General features: G+C 39.2%; 1 protein-coding gene across 1 annotated transcript in view; it reads left to right on the forward strand.

The window, feature by feature from the left end:
- Positions 1-1,752: 1,752 nt before the first annotated feature.
- Positions 1,753-15,276, forward strand: part of LOC121952645 (integrin alpha-5-like) — a 45,431-nt gene continuing 31,907 nt past the window's right edge. The window contains exons 1-4 of the mRNA XM_042499446.2: positions 1,753-2,128; positions 10,524-10,648; positions 13,168-13,268; positions 15,017-15,140. Of these exons, the coding sequence (XP_042355380.1) occupies positions 1,932-2,128; positions 10,524-10,648; positions 13,168-13,268; positions 15,017-15,140 (547 nt within the window). The 5' untranslated portion in view covers positions 1,753-1,931. The remainder of the gene's footprint in view (positions 2,129-10,523; positions 10,649-13,167; positions 13,269-15,016; positions 15,141-15,276) is intronic.

Consider the following 15,276-nt stretch of genomic DNA (forward strand, 5'->3'; position numbering starts at 1 on the left):
ACTCACTGCTTTTGCAACTTAAGGACCCTCCTTTTCTATAAGCTACACACACACACACACACACACACACACAAAACCATACAACCATGAGGAGACTCTCAAATAATCACGTACTTATGCTTGCCTGCCTGTCAGTCTGCCATGATTGCAAGTTCACTTCCAACAGTGTGATGAGAGACAGCGCTGGAAATGGATGTCTGTGGGTTTTCCAGGTTTAGTCACAGTGAATTCTGTCCTGACATGTCAAGTATGTTTGAACAAAACCAAAACTTTCTGACAGCACGCTCCTTGTGAGGATTTCTTGTGTTCTTAACATTTTGGATGTGTCGTAACATTCATCACCGTCCTGTTTCCGCAGCTAACTCTGTCTTATTCTATTTACGTCGAACAGACTGAACATGTAAAACACTCACCTACATGATATTAATGTCAAGCGTTATAGCGGCTAGCTAAATCACAATTGTCTGATGTGAATCTGCTATAGTAAGTAGGAAACAATGTACAATTTTGGCACAAGAGAGACAAAGTCACAAGCATGAATCTCATGTCTTAGCTATGAAGTTCTGAGTTAAGTCCAATGTCCAGATCAACAAGTCGAAGTCGTAGATGTTGCATTTTGATTCCTAAAAAAAATGCAGTTTTAAAATGTTCAAACCGTAGTAATAAATGCTTGTGTTTATTTAAAAGTTTCTAACATTTAATATGATCAGGTGTGTTTTGATACGCTGATCAACTTTTACCCCACATCATTGTCTATAAATCCCCAAACATGATGAATGAGTCTGAGGAATGAGTTTTTCTAGAGTTTGAAATTTGGGCCACAGTCTGGATCTGTGTAGGGGGTGTAAGGGGGTCATCGAAGTTTTTCCATTTTGTTTTCTTAATAACAAGCTTTATTTAAATGTTTTTTATTGCACTTTGTCACCTTTCTTAAATTTAACGTATATGTCTCGAAAAAAATAATTATGTCCTTTACTTTCAAGACTAATTGTGAGTTGAGAAAATTAAAAATCTTGTTAGCGTTTCGGTATAATCTGACACACTTTTTGCAAATTTTATACAACATGGCTGGCTGCTGTCAGACTGAATCATCGGTCAGAAAAATGACAAGTTAGAAATTTATTTAATTTGTTTTTACCATCAATTGCTGTCACTGTTTCCATGCTTTCTGACTTTTCTGCTGCCCTGAAACGTCACGCAAACGTCACAACTCAGGTATCATTGACATTTGTGACTTTGAAGGCCACTCATGTGCTCTTACCTCGTATGTCCGATATTTCCCGAGGAGCATTTGAAGGCAGCCATTGACACTGCTTTGGAGACTCCTCCTGGCTCTGATTGGTTGTTTTTGTTCAGGCATGGTGGATTTTTGAAAATGCCATTAGGAGCTCTTCGAGGAGCCAAATGAACATGTTTTTTTTCCACAGATGATCTGCCTTATGTACTACTGTCAGGATATAGTGACAGTTCCAGCAATAAATGCCTACTGTAGCTTTAATGATAACTTTGTATCATATTATTTTTGTAGTTTTTTTTTTTTTTACATAAATATGATAACATATTGAGTTTTTTCAAGGATATTTGTAAATCATTGTTCTGTCATGTCTTACAACATTACAGCAGTCTGTTTTCTTTGGGGGTGCAGACTGTCTAATATTGAAAGCTCCACCCCAAATGAGGTTGCAATCATTCCCCCTTCCCTCCCTCCTTCTCCCTCCCTCTCTTTCCCTCTCTCTTCACTCTCTCTCTAACTCTGTTTGCCTTCCTTCACATTTAACCATGCACTGTGGATCAGTACACGGGACTTGTTGGAGCTGAAGGGATTATTCAGGACACCAATTTATGATTATTAGTCTACAACAGGGAACAGCACGGATGATGCGTTTTGCGCTTCGGTTATTCAATGAAAGAAGAGACGCGCAAAAAAAGAGATGGGCACCGTTCCTGGACTTTCACCTACCCGGTCATGGGGAAAATGTCATTACTCCGCGTTGGTTGTACCTGTAGTGGTGGTTTGGGTCCAGCTTTGCGCCGCTTTTAACTTGGACACGGAGCAACGCGTCGTTTTCACCGGACCACCGGGAAGTTATTTCGGGTATTCAGTGGAGTTCTTCAGTCAGTCATCCAGGTAAAGTCTTTATGCAGCATCACAAAGCTTCATGCTCTCCCTCACTTTGGCAAGTCAGTGGGAGGACGTTTACAATAGCCTGTTCTTTACAGTTCAAAGTCACTACTTTATTATAGGCTACTCTATTAATAGTATTGTGGGGAATGAAAGAGTAAGTGACCTCTTCAGTTGAGTGGCCATCAAAACTTTTAACTTTATGGAATCACCAGCAGCCTGGAAGCTTCCTCATGACTACTTTACACTGAGATCTTTCATTCTACTGTCTCTTCCATGATATCATATTCTACAATACAATGTGTCTGTGCTTCTAAGTCACTTCTTCTTCTAAATCTCATATTTATTATATATTATTATATATCGTGCAATATTTACAGGCGATTATTATAATATTCCTATGAAAACATTGAAGTGTTAGCCTATATGTAGTTAGAAGGGGTGATACAATATTATCACGATACTTAAGTCACGTTACAACTTCACTGCGGTTTTAAACATGCTGCAACATGCACAAGTACTGCGGTAATATTGTCATGTATCATTTTTTTCCAACTGTAAATCATATTCCTGAAAGAAAACTTTGTCAACATATGTATTTAGGGATCCATGATAATGTCGGCACCTCAGTATCGGTAGATATTGACTTTAGATTGAAATAGATTGAAACGATATCACAAACCGTTATACTTCTTTTTTATTTACATGGTGAACGTGTACAAAACGTCAACCTTATGTCAAGTGTTACTGCTATTTTGCAAAATGAATGAATAGGCACATTATGTACACTGAAAAGCATCATATTAAATGTCTCTATCTCCTGGTGGGTCATTACCACAAGCGTATGCCTAATATGATGCTAATTTCACTACAGAAGAGACCTGATGATCACAACAAATATGTGGGGATAAAAGTGGATAGAACGATATTGGTTCTCAACCAAATGAGTTTTTATATATAGGCATATTGGATAACGTGCATCCCTATCTGTATTATGTAATTAGGTTTTTAGTCTATTTACTTTATTTTAATTGCAGCAAAATGTGTCAAATGGACTGAAAAAACAATTGATTTCATTATTCTAGAAGGCTACCAAAACCTTAATTTGTATTTGCATTATTCATTATTTATATGATTAAAAAATCAATACTTGAAGTCCATGTAAAAATATGATATTGCCACACAAAATATTGCTATACTACGTTGAATTCCCCCCCTCCCAAGTAGGCTTGTGAGTCTAAGTGACTTTGTCAGAGTCATTGATATGATCTTATTTTTGTAAATGTAGGGACTTAAACTTGCATATGTGTTTGCACAGCAGCCTAACTTGGTTCATGCTTTCAGATTAGTTACAAAACTTTCAAGAAAATATTTGATCAGTCGTGTGTTTAATATTTTTCACAGTGATATAGTGATGTAAATGTTAGGGTATGAAGTTAAATGTCACAAATGTTGCTCATATAGGCTGAGCATCCATCTCTCTCTCTCTCTCGCTCTCTCTCTCTTTCACAAACACACACACACACACACACAGACATACACACACCCACACACTGGATTCAAGCCCACGTGTGATTGGAAACAGACATATAAGTCTGTGTTTGATTCAGAGAGGAGGGGGTTAACCTACAGAAAAGTAAGAAATATGCTAATCTTCAGAATATATCCTATAGGGACAGTGGGGGTTTCCTGCTGGGTTTTTTGTTTTGTTGACAGATGGGGAACTGCTGAGTTAGATAAACATGCAAGTCTTCCTTTACGCAAAGCCCATACCGTCACCTGTTTTTGCTCATTGAGAAAACTCTCCCCTGGGCACTAGTGTGGAAAACACACACACACACACACACACACACACACACACACACCTAATCCAAATATAACTCTGATATGAAGGAAGTGTAAAGTATTTCAACCGACTAGATGGTTCTCCATGAATTGGCTGCACAGAGACACTTTGTGCCTCTCATGTAAGTATGCAGTGATATAGGCCCTGTTACACTCCAGTATTTTATATTAGAATATAAAATAAACATGAGTGTTTTGCTGGTGTTGTAGACTATGTACTCCAGCTACCTGAAAAGCTAACAGTGTCATTTTACAGGTTAGCCTACATTTCTCACATGCTCAGTTAAGGTAAGACTATTCAGGGTTTTTTATAAGAAAAATTCTTCTTTAACAGGTTGAACTTAAAAGCAACACAATTCAGTTGGCTCAGTTCAGTGCATCCAGAGGTATTACTGCTTCAGCCTTGGCCTTGTAAGCTTTTGGTGGCTAATGTTAGCTGTCATTAGCAAACTTTAAATAGACTGTTTACTGTTTTTTTACTACTCTAGCATACTTTTACTACTTTTACGCCATGTTTTGCTATTTATTAGAATCTCAGTTTGCACTTGTCACCAAAGTGGTTGCCGTTAAGCAATTAAGCCACAAAACTTTTAACAGAACAAACTGTTAGCTAGCTAGCTAGCAGGCTCAGTTAGCAAACAGCCACCAGCGGGCTAATGCTAACCACCTGTAAGCATAAATCAGATGTAAAACACACAATATACAGAGAAATACTGTTACTTTATTTGGGTAGTTAATAATGGATAATAATTCCAGTTAATAGATAAAGTATGATGCTTCACTGTAGTTGAGAGTAGCTATCAGTATAAAGCAATAAGATTGGTTCGACATAGCGTCACCTGGACTGCACATTATGAATTTGTCATACCTAGTTATTTATTATTATTTATTTCAATAACTGATGTGAAATACCTAATCTAATAATTGATTTAAACTCCCCTTTTTCACCTCTTCATGATAGGGCTGAAAGTTTTATAGGAAGTCAAATATCATTATATTTTTGACCATGCATCTCGATATTGATATTACAACAATATTAGAGTTGACCATGCTTTCATAGAATATTTACACTGAAAGACTTTTGATAAATAATCATCATTAATCTGGACAGAGTGACTGGGTGGCGTAAGGCAATTAATAGAACAGCTAAGTTCAGAAAATTACATCACTTTTTTGTAATACAGCCTTTAAAACCAGCAAAAGACAAAACTTACAATATTACATTATTCAAAATCTAAGATTATATCTAGTCTCATATCATGATACTGACATAATTTAGTGTTTTGCTCAGCCAAAATTGAGACAGTCAAATACACTTTGGCTCGCCCAGCCAGAACACCCTCTCAACCAGCTGTTCACAGCTGCTGTTGTTCAAGAGCTGAGGGCCTCTGTAGGGCGTGGTACATCACCTGATAGCCATTTATACATGATGACAGAAATCTACTGCATATCAGCTGTTAATCTGCTTTATGATAACCTGCTGGGAAGAAGCTTGTAGTATCTGTACAATATTTGGTAAAGTCTTCTGTTAAAAGGTGCTCAGGGCTTTGCCTTCAGTGTCTCAGTATTCCCTTACCAGTGATGGAAAGTAGTTAAGTACATTTACTCAAGCACTGTATAATTTTGAAGTACTTTAGTTGAGTATTTTCATCTTCTGCTATTTTATAGTTATATGTCCACTACAAATCAGAAAAAATATATTTTTACCCCACCAAACCTATTTTATAATTGAAATTAGCCTTACCTTTATCAGCTGTATGAACACATGACTACACCATAATAGTAATCCAAAAACATGAGTGAAAATGACCATTCTGCATATTGAGTACTTTCCATTTGTTCTTTTACTTATCTACACTTTTGAATGCAGGGCTTTATCGAGTAACAGAATACTTCTGCACTTGGTTATTGCTATTTTTATGTCAGTAGGAGCACTTCTTGGAGGTCTCACAGACTAAAATCACTGTTGGTTTAATGAATGTTGATATATTCCTGTGAGGAAATTGGTTAAGATTCTCTCAGTTTTCTCAACTAAGCTTCTGGCAGTTAAGAGGCCATGTTATTGAGTCACTACTGAGATGCTGATTTAGACCGATGTTTCCACACTCAGCCCCCTTTGTCTGCTTATAAGCTGAACATTACCTAAATTTGTTTCTGTGCATCTTCATGCATTTGACCGCTTACAGCTACTGTTGAACATCTTCATGTGAATGTAGCGGTTCTTGTTTTGTGGTGGGTAAACAACGCTGCAGGGAAAAGGATGCTTTCCTGAATGAGATCAATGTTTTCTTTCTGCTGTTGGAATGATTCGGCTTGTTGTCATGCATTCAGACAACCACTGCACTGTTCGGTTGTAGAGCGCCTTGTTGAAAGATGCTCCTGTTGCCTACCATGCCATCTCTGTTTTCAATGTCTCAACACACATGTTCATTTTTAGTCAATAAACTAGGAGGCAGATGTCAGGTGTGTTGGTAGAGCTGGTTCACTTTGACCAATTTTGAGGTAAACAAGAGTGAACTGAGGGAGGCTTGAAAAACCACCTTAAATATTAAGCTGTGATACTTATATGTACTGTAAGCTTTGTCCCTGTGACGATATTTAATACGTCTGTGATTTTCATGTTTTGACGTTTTGCAGATGCTTTATGTTCTCCATACCATTATTTTATGTCAAGATGTTTGGAAGGCATTTGATTTTTGTTACTTTACAACACAACTTAAAACCATCAAAATATCAACGTCATTTGTAATCACTATTTTATGTTGAATTGACATTGGCAGTAGATGTTCTGACACTGATTTTTGGTCGCCTGACATCATAACCTGTATTCAGCTGGCCACAACGTCACCGTTGTGGCCAGCTGAGAGCAGGCGAACATTTTGGATTGAGAGTGAAATATCTCCACAACTATTGTATGGATATTTGCTGTATTTGATTCACACATTCATGATCCCCAGAGGATGAATTTTAAATGATCTTCAGACTTTTCATTCACTGCATCAGGTAAAAAAAAATCTGTTTGTCCAATACTTTGGTTTATGACCAAAGCTGCAAAGCTAATGACAAATCTACAAGCTTCATCTATACTGCTTACAACATATGCAACATATTAGCATTGTCATTGTGGGTGTGTTAGCATGCTGATGCATTGTTTCCCACAGAATTAGATTCTGTTTGTGGCGGTAGCTGGTGAAGAATGAGTCTGTAGTGTGGAAATGGGACACAGCTGTTGAAATCCTGTGATGTCCATGAATTTCTTTATGTTTACCAACCTGTCTGTGAGCTTTACATTGAAGCCATATGAAGCCACCAAAGGGCGAATGTTGCTAGCACAAATTCTACTACACAGCCAGTCATAGTCAGTGCTGTGTTGAGTTTTACTCTTATACATCCAGAAAATCTTAATCTGGATTTATCTTGGTATTAGAACAAGTTAAAATGATCAAATGTCAATATAGGTGGATATTTTCTACTGCAGCCTTTAATTTAGTGTTGCTTTAATGTAGTGTCAAGCCAATGAAACTGTGCATTTGACTATAGGAAAACACACTAATTGAAAAAGACAGATTATTCTGGGCCACCCACATATGCATGAGATTAATGAATGTATTTACATGCACACCAAACAATGCAGATGCTGGAGTTGGGGATCTGGCTCATACAAGCATCATATCCTGTTTATTATAACAACCCAGATATGATCTTGAGAAAACTGAACAGGGTTAGCTGGGATACAGAGGCTATGCTGGTTTTTATTGACATATATTGTGTTCATTACTGAATGAAATGGAAGATCATATCATTATACCTCAGTGGTTCCTGACCTTGTTTGGCTTGCACCTCTTAAAATGATATGCAACCCCCTGGCTGATGTATAATATATCTATTCTCTGACTAATTTAACCTGGAGGCATAAAAGGGCAAAATTATTCAGTATTTTGGAGAAAATGACTTGTTTACGAAAAAGAAATTAAGACACAAAATTTTGTGTAAAAGAAATGTTTATGGGGTATAGTAGGTTATGATGCATTCATGGGATCAGTTAAGCTGGGTAAGACCTACTATTAGGATATGACTTGTTTCAAAATAATGTGACCAAATGCATTCACTAGAGCTCATAAATCTCTTAGTAAAAATTACATGTTGCAACTTTGACCAGGCTGTGCGTGTAAGCCATTTCCCTGTTTGCAGATGTTCCTGTTCAATGTGACCTAAAGGCAAGGAATCCTTTTTTTCGGGTCCCAACACAAAAACATCTATCATCCAGCGGATATACATCATGTTTTTGAGGAGGCTGTTGTTGTGCTGTTAAATTTTCATTACAAGTGCTTTTAATTGACTCTTAAATCCTTACATGCAGAGATCACAGGGGGTGGCAGTGGGTTTAAAGTTCTGTACCTTTGTAAGAGAAGGCCATTGAAAGCCTGCACCCTGGCCGGCTGAGTAGCTGTGGAGTGAGTGGTTTATAAGGAAAGCTTATCCAGCCATGTAAATATTCCTCTTGTGCTCTCCAGACGTTTTGGGGGATGGGGGGAGTACAGAGTCTGTCTGATCTCTGCTAATGTCATCAGTCACCAATGTCTTAAGTTGTGCCATGCGCTGTGGGCCAGGCCTTTTTAGCAGGGCTGTCTGCAAACCTTAGCTGATTTGTAATGCACACACACACTTGCACATGTAAATTTGCATGTCTCTTGTAGGTTCTCGCTTTTCAGTTATTTCCAAGCTGAGGAAATTTGCAGATAATTACATTAGCTAGCGCTGCGAAAGCATTTATTTCTGAAAAACTTTACAGATTTGGCACAGGACCGTGTATTTGTAGTGCAGTTGTACATAATACATATTTTTTCTCTTACCTATAGTGATATTTATGGGTCTAGATTGTTTTGGTGTGAGTGGCCTCAATATCAATGTCTCTTTCCAAAAATCATGACCTGGTTTCTCAAGATAGCAGTTTCATGAAGGAATTAATTTCTTACTACCAAACTACACCTGCCAACCGTATCACTGTGCAAAAGGAAGCAGGCATGTACTCATGGACAAGCTTAATGTTTACAACTCACGCTCGCCCATGAGTACATGCCTGCGTGTGAGTTGTACACATTAAGATGTCCTGGGCTGGCCTATAACGCTATAGCTCAGTGGTGTTAGATGAGCTAGAAGTAGATGTACATTTTCTCCTACATGGTGATTTGGTTAGTGGGTGTGATCTGGTAGAAAGAAAATAGCTCCTACATGAAACTACTCACAACAAGTTCTGTGGATTATCTTGAGTAACTGCGTCATGATTTCTGGAAAGAGACATTTCTGTTGAGTTTATCAAATGTTTTTTTATTTTTTTTGGCACTTTGAGCTCCACAAGCTGAGTGCCGTCTAGTTCTGTTATATCGGAGAGAAGGCAGACATTTCTACAGCCGATATCTTCAACACTCTGCAACTCACACCAAAACAATCTAGACTGATATGAACAGCACTGCAGGAAAGAGGGAAACTATGTAGTTTTGATTTTGGGGTGATCTGTTCCTTTAAAATGATCACATCTCTGTCTGGATAATGTTGTAAACTACACAAAAACTAACCAAACAGGGCGTTTCAATTTATGTTTTTCATTTCTTATACCAACTTTCTCGGTTTGACGGCTCTTGCCTTTGCTGTTTTGAGTCACTCTCACCTCTCATGTCAGCATTGTTTCCAGCAGCAGTAGATAGCTATTTTCAGAAAGCAAGCCCTGATAAGCACACTGTGCAGCACCTGCGCAGCAACAAACAGCACACAGACACATGATAGAAGCTAGCTGGTGAACATCTGCTATATCAACTTTATGAGGTGATTATAGCTCAGTGTTTTGTTTACAGCTCGTTGCGCCAAAAATAATGAATGCAGGTTTAAACCTAAAATTTTGACTTCAAAGACACCCCATTGGTGCACGTAAATGAATGAATAATTCTTTTAATTTTGAATTGAAAAATGGCTTTGCAGCACTGCAGTGTTTTTGGCTCCTTCAAAAGACTCCTTTAGGTACACTGGTTTGCAATTCATACAAATATTAACACAGAATAAGGCCGACTTTGACCTCACGCTGAGGTTTGAGAGCTTTAGCTTAACCTGATGTGACATTATGTGAACACTATATGAACACTGTTGATCACAGACAGATGTTTAACCTTCCAGGCACTAATGCTGGACACAGAGTGTTTTTCCGGTATCTAATATTTAAAAACCTCCATGTCCAACTGATAATGATCTGGGATCTGCAGAAATACAGCCACTGAGGTAATAGCTGCAAACTGATCTTTAAACTGATAACTGATACCAAACAGTTGTGCTGTACCTTATAAGCTGCATATAACTAGAACAGGGGATGATGAGAGAGGAGTCAGCCTTGATAACACATCTATAGGCAGTACTTAGGGTTACATCTAACTTGTTATTGTAGCTGATGCAAATGCATATGAGTTTACTGTCAATCAACACAAATGTTTCTTGGTGTTATCTCAGATGTTTCCTGCAAACACTACCTCCCCGCAGTTCAACATTTTGTTTCCCCTCTGATGTCTAGTATCAACGTTTTGATCGGCGCTCCGAAAGCCAACACCAGCCAGCCCAACATCACTGAAGGAGGAGCAGTGTACTTGTGCCCCTGGAGCCAAGCTAACTGCAGCATGATCGACTTTGACAAGCAAGGTAGGGTGTCTTGTTAAGTCTAAATTGACGGCCGGCCTCTTTGTACCCAAAAAGATAAAAATATGAGATGTTAAAAATCAAGCTTAATATTTAAAATCCAGGGGAGAGAATTCTCCCTACATCATAATCACAGCAGTAGTTGGTAACTCACATTGTTCCACGATATAAAAATGTCACTCTCCCCGATGGTGCTGTTAAACATTCGAGACAGGACTGTGCAGTAAATGCCCAGCCGCCTCTAACCAGCCATAAAAGAGGCTGAGAGGAGCTATAGGTAGCATCCTGAGTTTAGCACCACTGTGTTTGACCCTGAGGTCAGATGTCTGACTTCTTGCCATCTTAAAGCTCCTAATCTAACGCTTCTCAGTTTTGACTGAAACCAGCCTTTGAAGTCTTAAATGACGGTGACTGCGGCTTTCCTCCACACCACCCCTCGCTAAGGTCTCCATTTTGGGACACCGGCTGTGTTTTGCAGTGTTTTCACAGAGCTTTGATTTCCTCCTGGACTCGGGCCCAGTGTTGTACAGCGCTCTTTAATTAGGGCAGAGTCATTACAGGGACAAGGACCCCAGAGGAACTGGGGCTGCCCACAGCTCTGCCGGAAAAATAATCGCCTCCATCAGAAATGCAGGAAGCGATAAGGACCACCGTTTGAGGATCACAGGGTCGAACTTATCGTATATGCTCGTGCATGCTGATAACGAGTGCCGGTTTACACAGACCGAGAGCTGTGACTGAGCAAACTCTGCGTACATAAATACACACCTACTAACTGTTTACAAATGGTCTCTGCAGACGGCCTCGGAAACGTGATACAGTGTAGAAAAAAACACGCTAAACCACACTTATGTTCACACACGCATTTATCTACACACACGTGCTCAAGCTTTTTACATTTAGTAGTCTTGCATTTCCCATTAAAGGCCTCAGGATTGAGGACACAGCCCAGACTTCTTAACCTAAACAGGCACAGTGAGCTGTAGCCAGGAGAGTTTAATGTCACCACTCTGCGACAGGCAGATAAGTGTGATATAAGGTGTTGGGTTTTGTTTAAATGAATTTTCAAGGATGCTGAATGGCAACAAAGGTATGACAAAAATCTTGCACGCCTCTGCACCAGCGATAGCCAAGGCCGGAGGCATGTTTTTGGGTTCGCAGTCCGCCCTCCCTACATTTTGTGAACACGATATCTCAAGAACACCTCAAAGGGATTTCTCTAAATTTGGCACAAACATTTACTCAGACTCAAGGATGAACTGATTAGATTTTGGTGGCCAAGAGTTTAGGAAAACTGTGACCTTGCATCCGTCTTAGTCTTAAAACATGATATCTCAAGAAGGCCTTGAGGGAATTTTCTCAAATTTGGCACAAACGTCCACTTGGGCTCCAGAACTAACTTATAAGAATTTGGCTGGTCATTGTGACCATGTGAAACATGTTTTTTGGCCACAATTCAAGAGTTCATATGCTAATTATGACCAAATTTCACACAAATGCCTAATAATGATGAAGTGATTACATTTATATCCAAAAGGTCAAAGGTCAACTTCACTGTGTCATCATAATATTTTGCAAAAAGACTTTTCTGGCCATTATTTAACATAGATCTCAAGAGTAGAAGAGGAAACATTTGGTCAGATACTGAATTGGTGGCACTCATCTTGGGTTTCCACCTTGAAAATGTGCTGATTGTATCTTCTGTGCTGCTGGGGGCAAGATGTGTGTGAAGCATCCATGTTTCACAGACGTGGATGTAAATTGCAAGTGCAACTTGACTGGTGTGTGAAGGCATATAACCACAAGGCGGTAATTCTTGTTAGGTACTTAAGGATAGGAGCAGTATTTTCAAGTCAGGAATTTGTTTTTACAGTCTTCCATAGGACATGAAGGCAACCTGGCTCTCCTACCTGGCTTAAAGGTGTTGCAGGGAATAGCAGGCCAAGAAGCAATATTTCATTTTTCCACATTAATTATTATAAGAGCACGCTGTTGTTGAAAGCAAAAATCATGGAGGTGTAATGCTGCTGAGGCTGCAAAAGTAAAACATTTGGTCGGAAAACTGCGCACACACATACACACACACACACACAAACACAGACTTTTAGTATTCCACCCCCTCCCTCATCACTGTTCCTTGCCTTCGTACTGCCAGGGCCTCTTCTTAAAACAGATCCTGACAATGAAGTACAGCCGTTTGGGTTACAGTAACAACAAGGTCCAAGTCCCTTTGAGCTGTTTGATGTGTGCCATAGCATGGAGGATGGATTAAGACTGCAGACCCGGGGAACAAGGCCATAAAATATCCATGTAAAAAGCCAAGAACATGTGGGGAACGCTCTAAAATGAAGCCCCGACAGCACAAAAATCAAACGCCAATGACAGGGGGATCTTTGACTAAGTTAAAATAGCAGCCTCTGACATCATTGAAGTTTCTCCCAAGTTAGTCAGTCATAGAAAAGCTGCGTACGACTGTGTAAACATGTTATTTAAGGTGTTTTTTCTTCTCTTTGTTCTTCTAGGCGATCGACATTTTTATATAAATGAGGTCAACACTCAGGTTGAGTTCAAGTCCCATCAGTGGTTCGGAGCTACTGTGCGTTCCCATGGTAACAGTGTCCTGGTAAGAGTGGGTTAGGTTGATGGGTCTGTTTGGATACTGTACATTATGCTGTGTGATTACAATGTAATTAAACAACTTTTTTTGTTGATGTACCAGTAGAAATTTTTCAATATGGGGTTTTGAGACTCGTGTGGGGTTGCATGTTGTACTGTACAGCTAAGGGCTGAATATTGGAATTTCATACGTTTAATCTTAGATATTTTGCTCGATACCTTACAGGTACTGAGCCAAATAACTTAGTGCCTTGTAGTATCACATCTTCTCCAGTAAAAGAATACCTGCATTTGATCTCTATGTACCAAGATCGACTTTTTCAGTAGCTACAACCCATACAATCTATGTTGTGGTGAACACGGTATGATTTGATGGAGTTTGCAGGTCCGTGTGCCACCAAAACATTCACAAGTATGGCTATACTCAATGTATCCTCATACTATAGTTTGTATGATATCCTATGAATTAGTGCCCCGCAAATTATGTTACGGCCTTAATGTAAAGCCATGCGATTTATGTATAGTTACGGGAGGTTAGGTTTAGGCAAGTAAAGTTACTATGCATAGCTTTAGGGAAAAAAAAAGATAAAATGACTCAAAGTTCACTCAAAGTTTACACGGTTCCTGAGTAAAGTTTGGGAGGAAAGTCTTGCCCCATCCACTGACCCAACCTGTCTCCTCACTGATCTGTTCAGGACCTCTTTGGTCTTTACTACTGTCTACCGCATTGGTCAGGTGATCACAGCGTTCCAAAATATGTGGATTATGTGTGAATTGCTGGCTCATCTTTATGTGAATCTTGGTGAATTACTTTTTGTAGAAAAACATACACAGTGCATGAGAACAGTGTGCTATACTACACGCCAATCCATTCACATGATAGGTATCAAATGAAGAAGAAAAAAAAGGATCTCCAGCCCTAATACAGACTAGGTCAAAGAACTTTCTTAACGACTCCGTTTGTGCTTTTATAATGGAAAACAAGGTAAACTCACATAATAATCTGAAAACTCATAAAAAAAAAATACCATACAGTATGTTTTGGCACCTAAAATATTGTGCTCAATTAGAGTCAGAGAAAACTGAATTTTAACAGTAACAATAATGGTTATATTCATGATATCATGCTAACTTAGCCAATGCAAGAAATGTACAGGTCCCGGTCAAAAAATGTATATTTCATGTCATGGAAATTAGGTAACAATTTTGTTCTTGAATCGCAGGGTAGACAAGATGGCAGTAGTACTACAATCCTGTCTCAGATTCAAAATGAGCACTAACCCACGAGTATGGTAAATGACATAAAATACAAATGAAAAACAGAGCAGCACACAGCTGCTGCTTCAGTGTGGGCCAATAGTAAACATTTGAGACTTTGAGACATTCTTGAGCAATGCTATTTCTAACAACCCATTATCCCACAAAGTCTAGTTGGCTAATGTGATGTAACCTTTTGGCCATGGCAGTAGGTACTTTACAGCACACATTGTTTCATCCATGACTTGTACTTGCTGTTGTGTTTAATTTTTGGCACGAAAGTGACCCACCCTCCAAACTTTTCTGAGTATTGTTCTCACTGGTCCCCCATGTTTGAAAGACTCTAAGGACAGACCTTCTGTATGTAGTTATAGTTGCTTAGCTATGATTTCACAATTGATGTTTGAGGAGTTCAGGGTCAGTGTAATTCTTCTCAGCCAAAACATGTTCAGGTTGTATGCTTTTGTCATTGAGTTGTGTCTCTGTGTGTTCTTCCAGGCTTGTGCTCCGAGGTATTACTGGAGGACGGAACATGACACACCCTTCGCCGATGTCACAGGAACCTGCTACCTCTCTGTAGACAGTCTCAAAACATTTGTGGAGTACGCCCCCTGTCGAACAGGTCAGTTACTGCAACAATAGCCAACCTCCAAGGGAGTATGGCCAACAAGTTAGCAAACTTACCTTACCTCCAACAAACACTGAGCAAGATTAGCATTTGTTTGTTATCATGTGTCTGTTCACCTTGTCAGTGTGAG

This window comes from Plectropomus leopardus, chromosome 2 (assembly GCF_026936395.1).
Source record: "Plectropomus leopardus strain MGB_pleo_1.0 chromosome 2, ASM2693639v1, whole genome shotgun sequence".
NCBI classification, from domain to species: Eukaryota; Metazoa; Chordata; class Actinopteri; order Perciformes; family Serranidae; genus Plectropomus; species Plectropomus leopardus.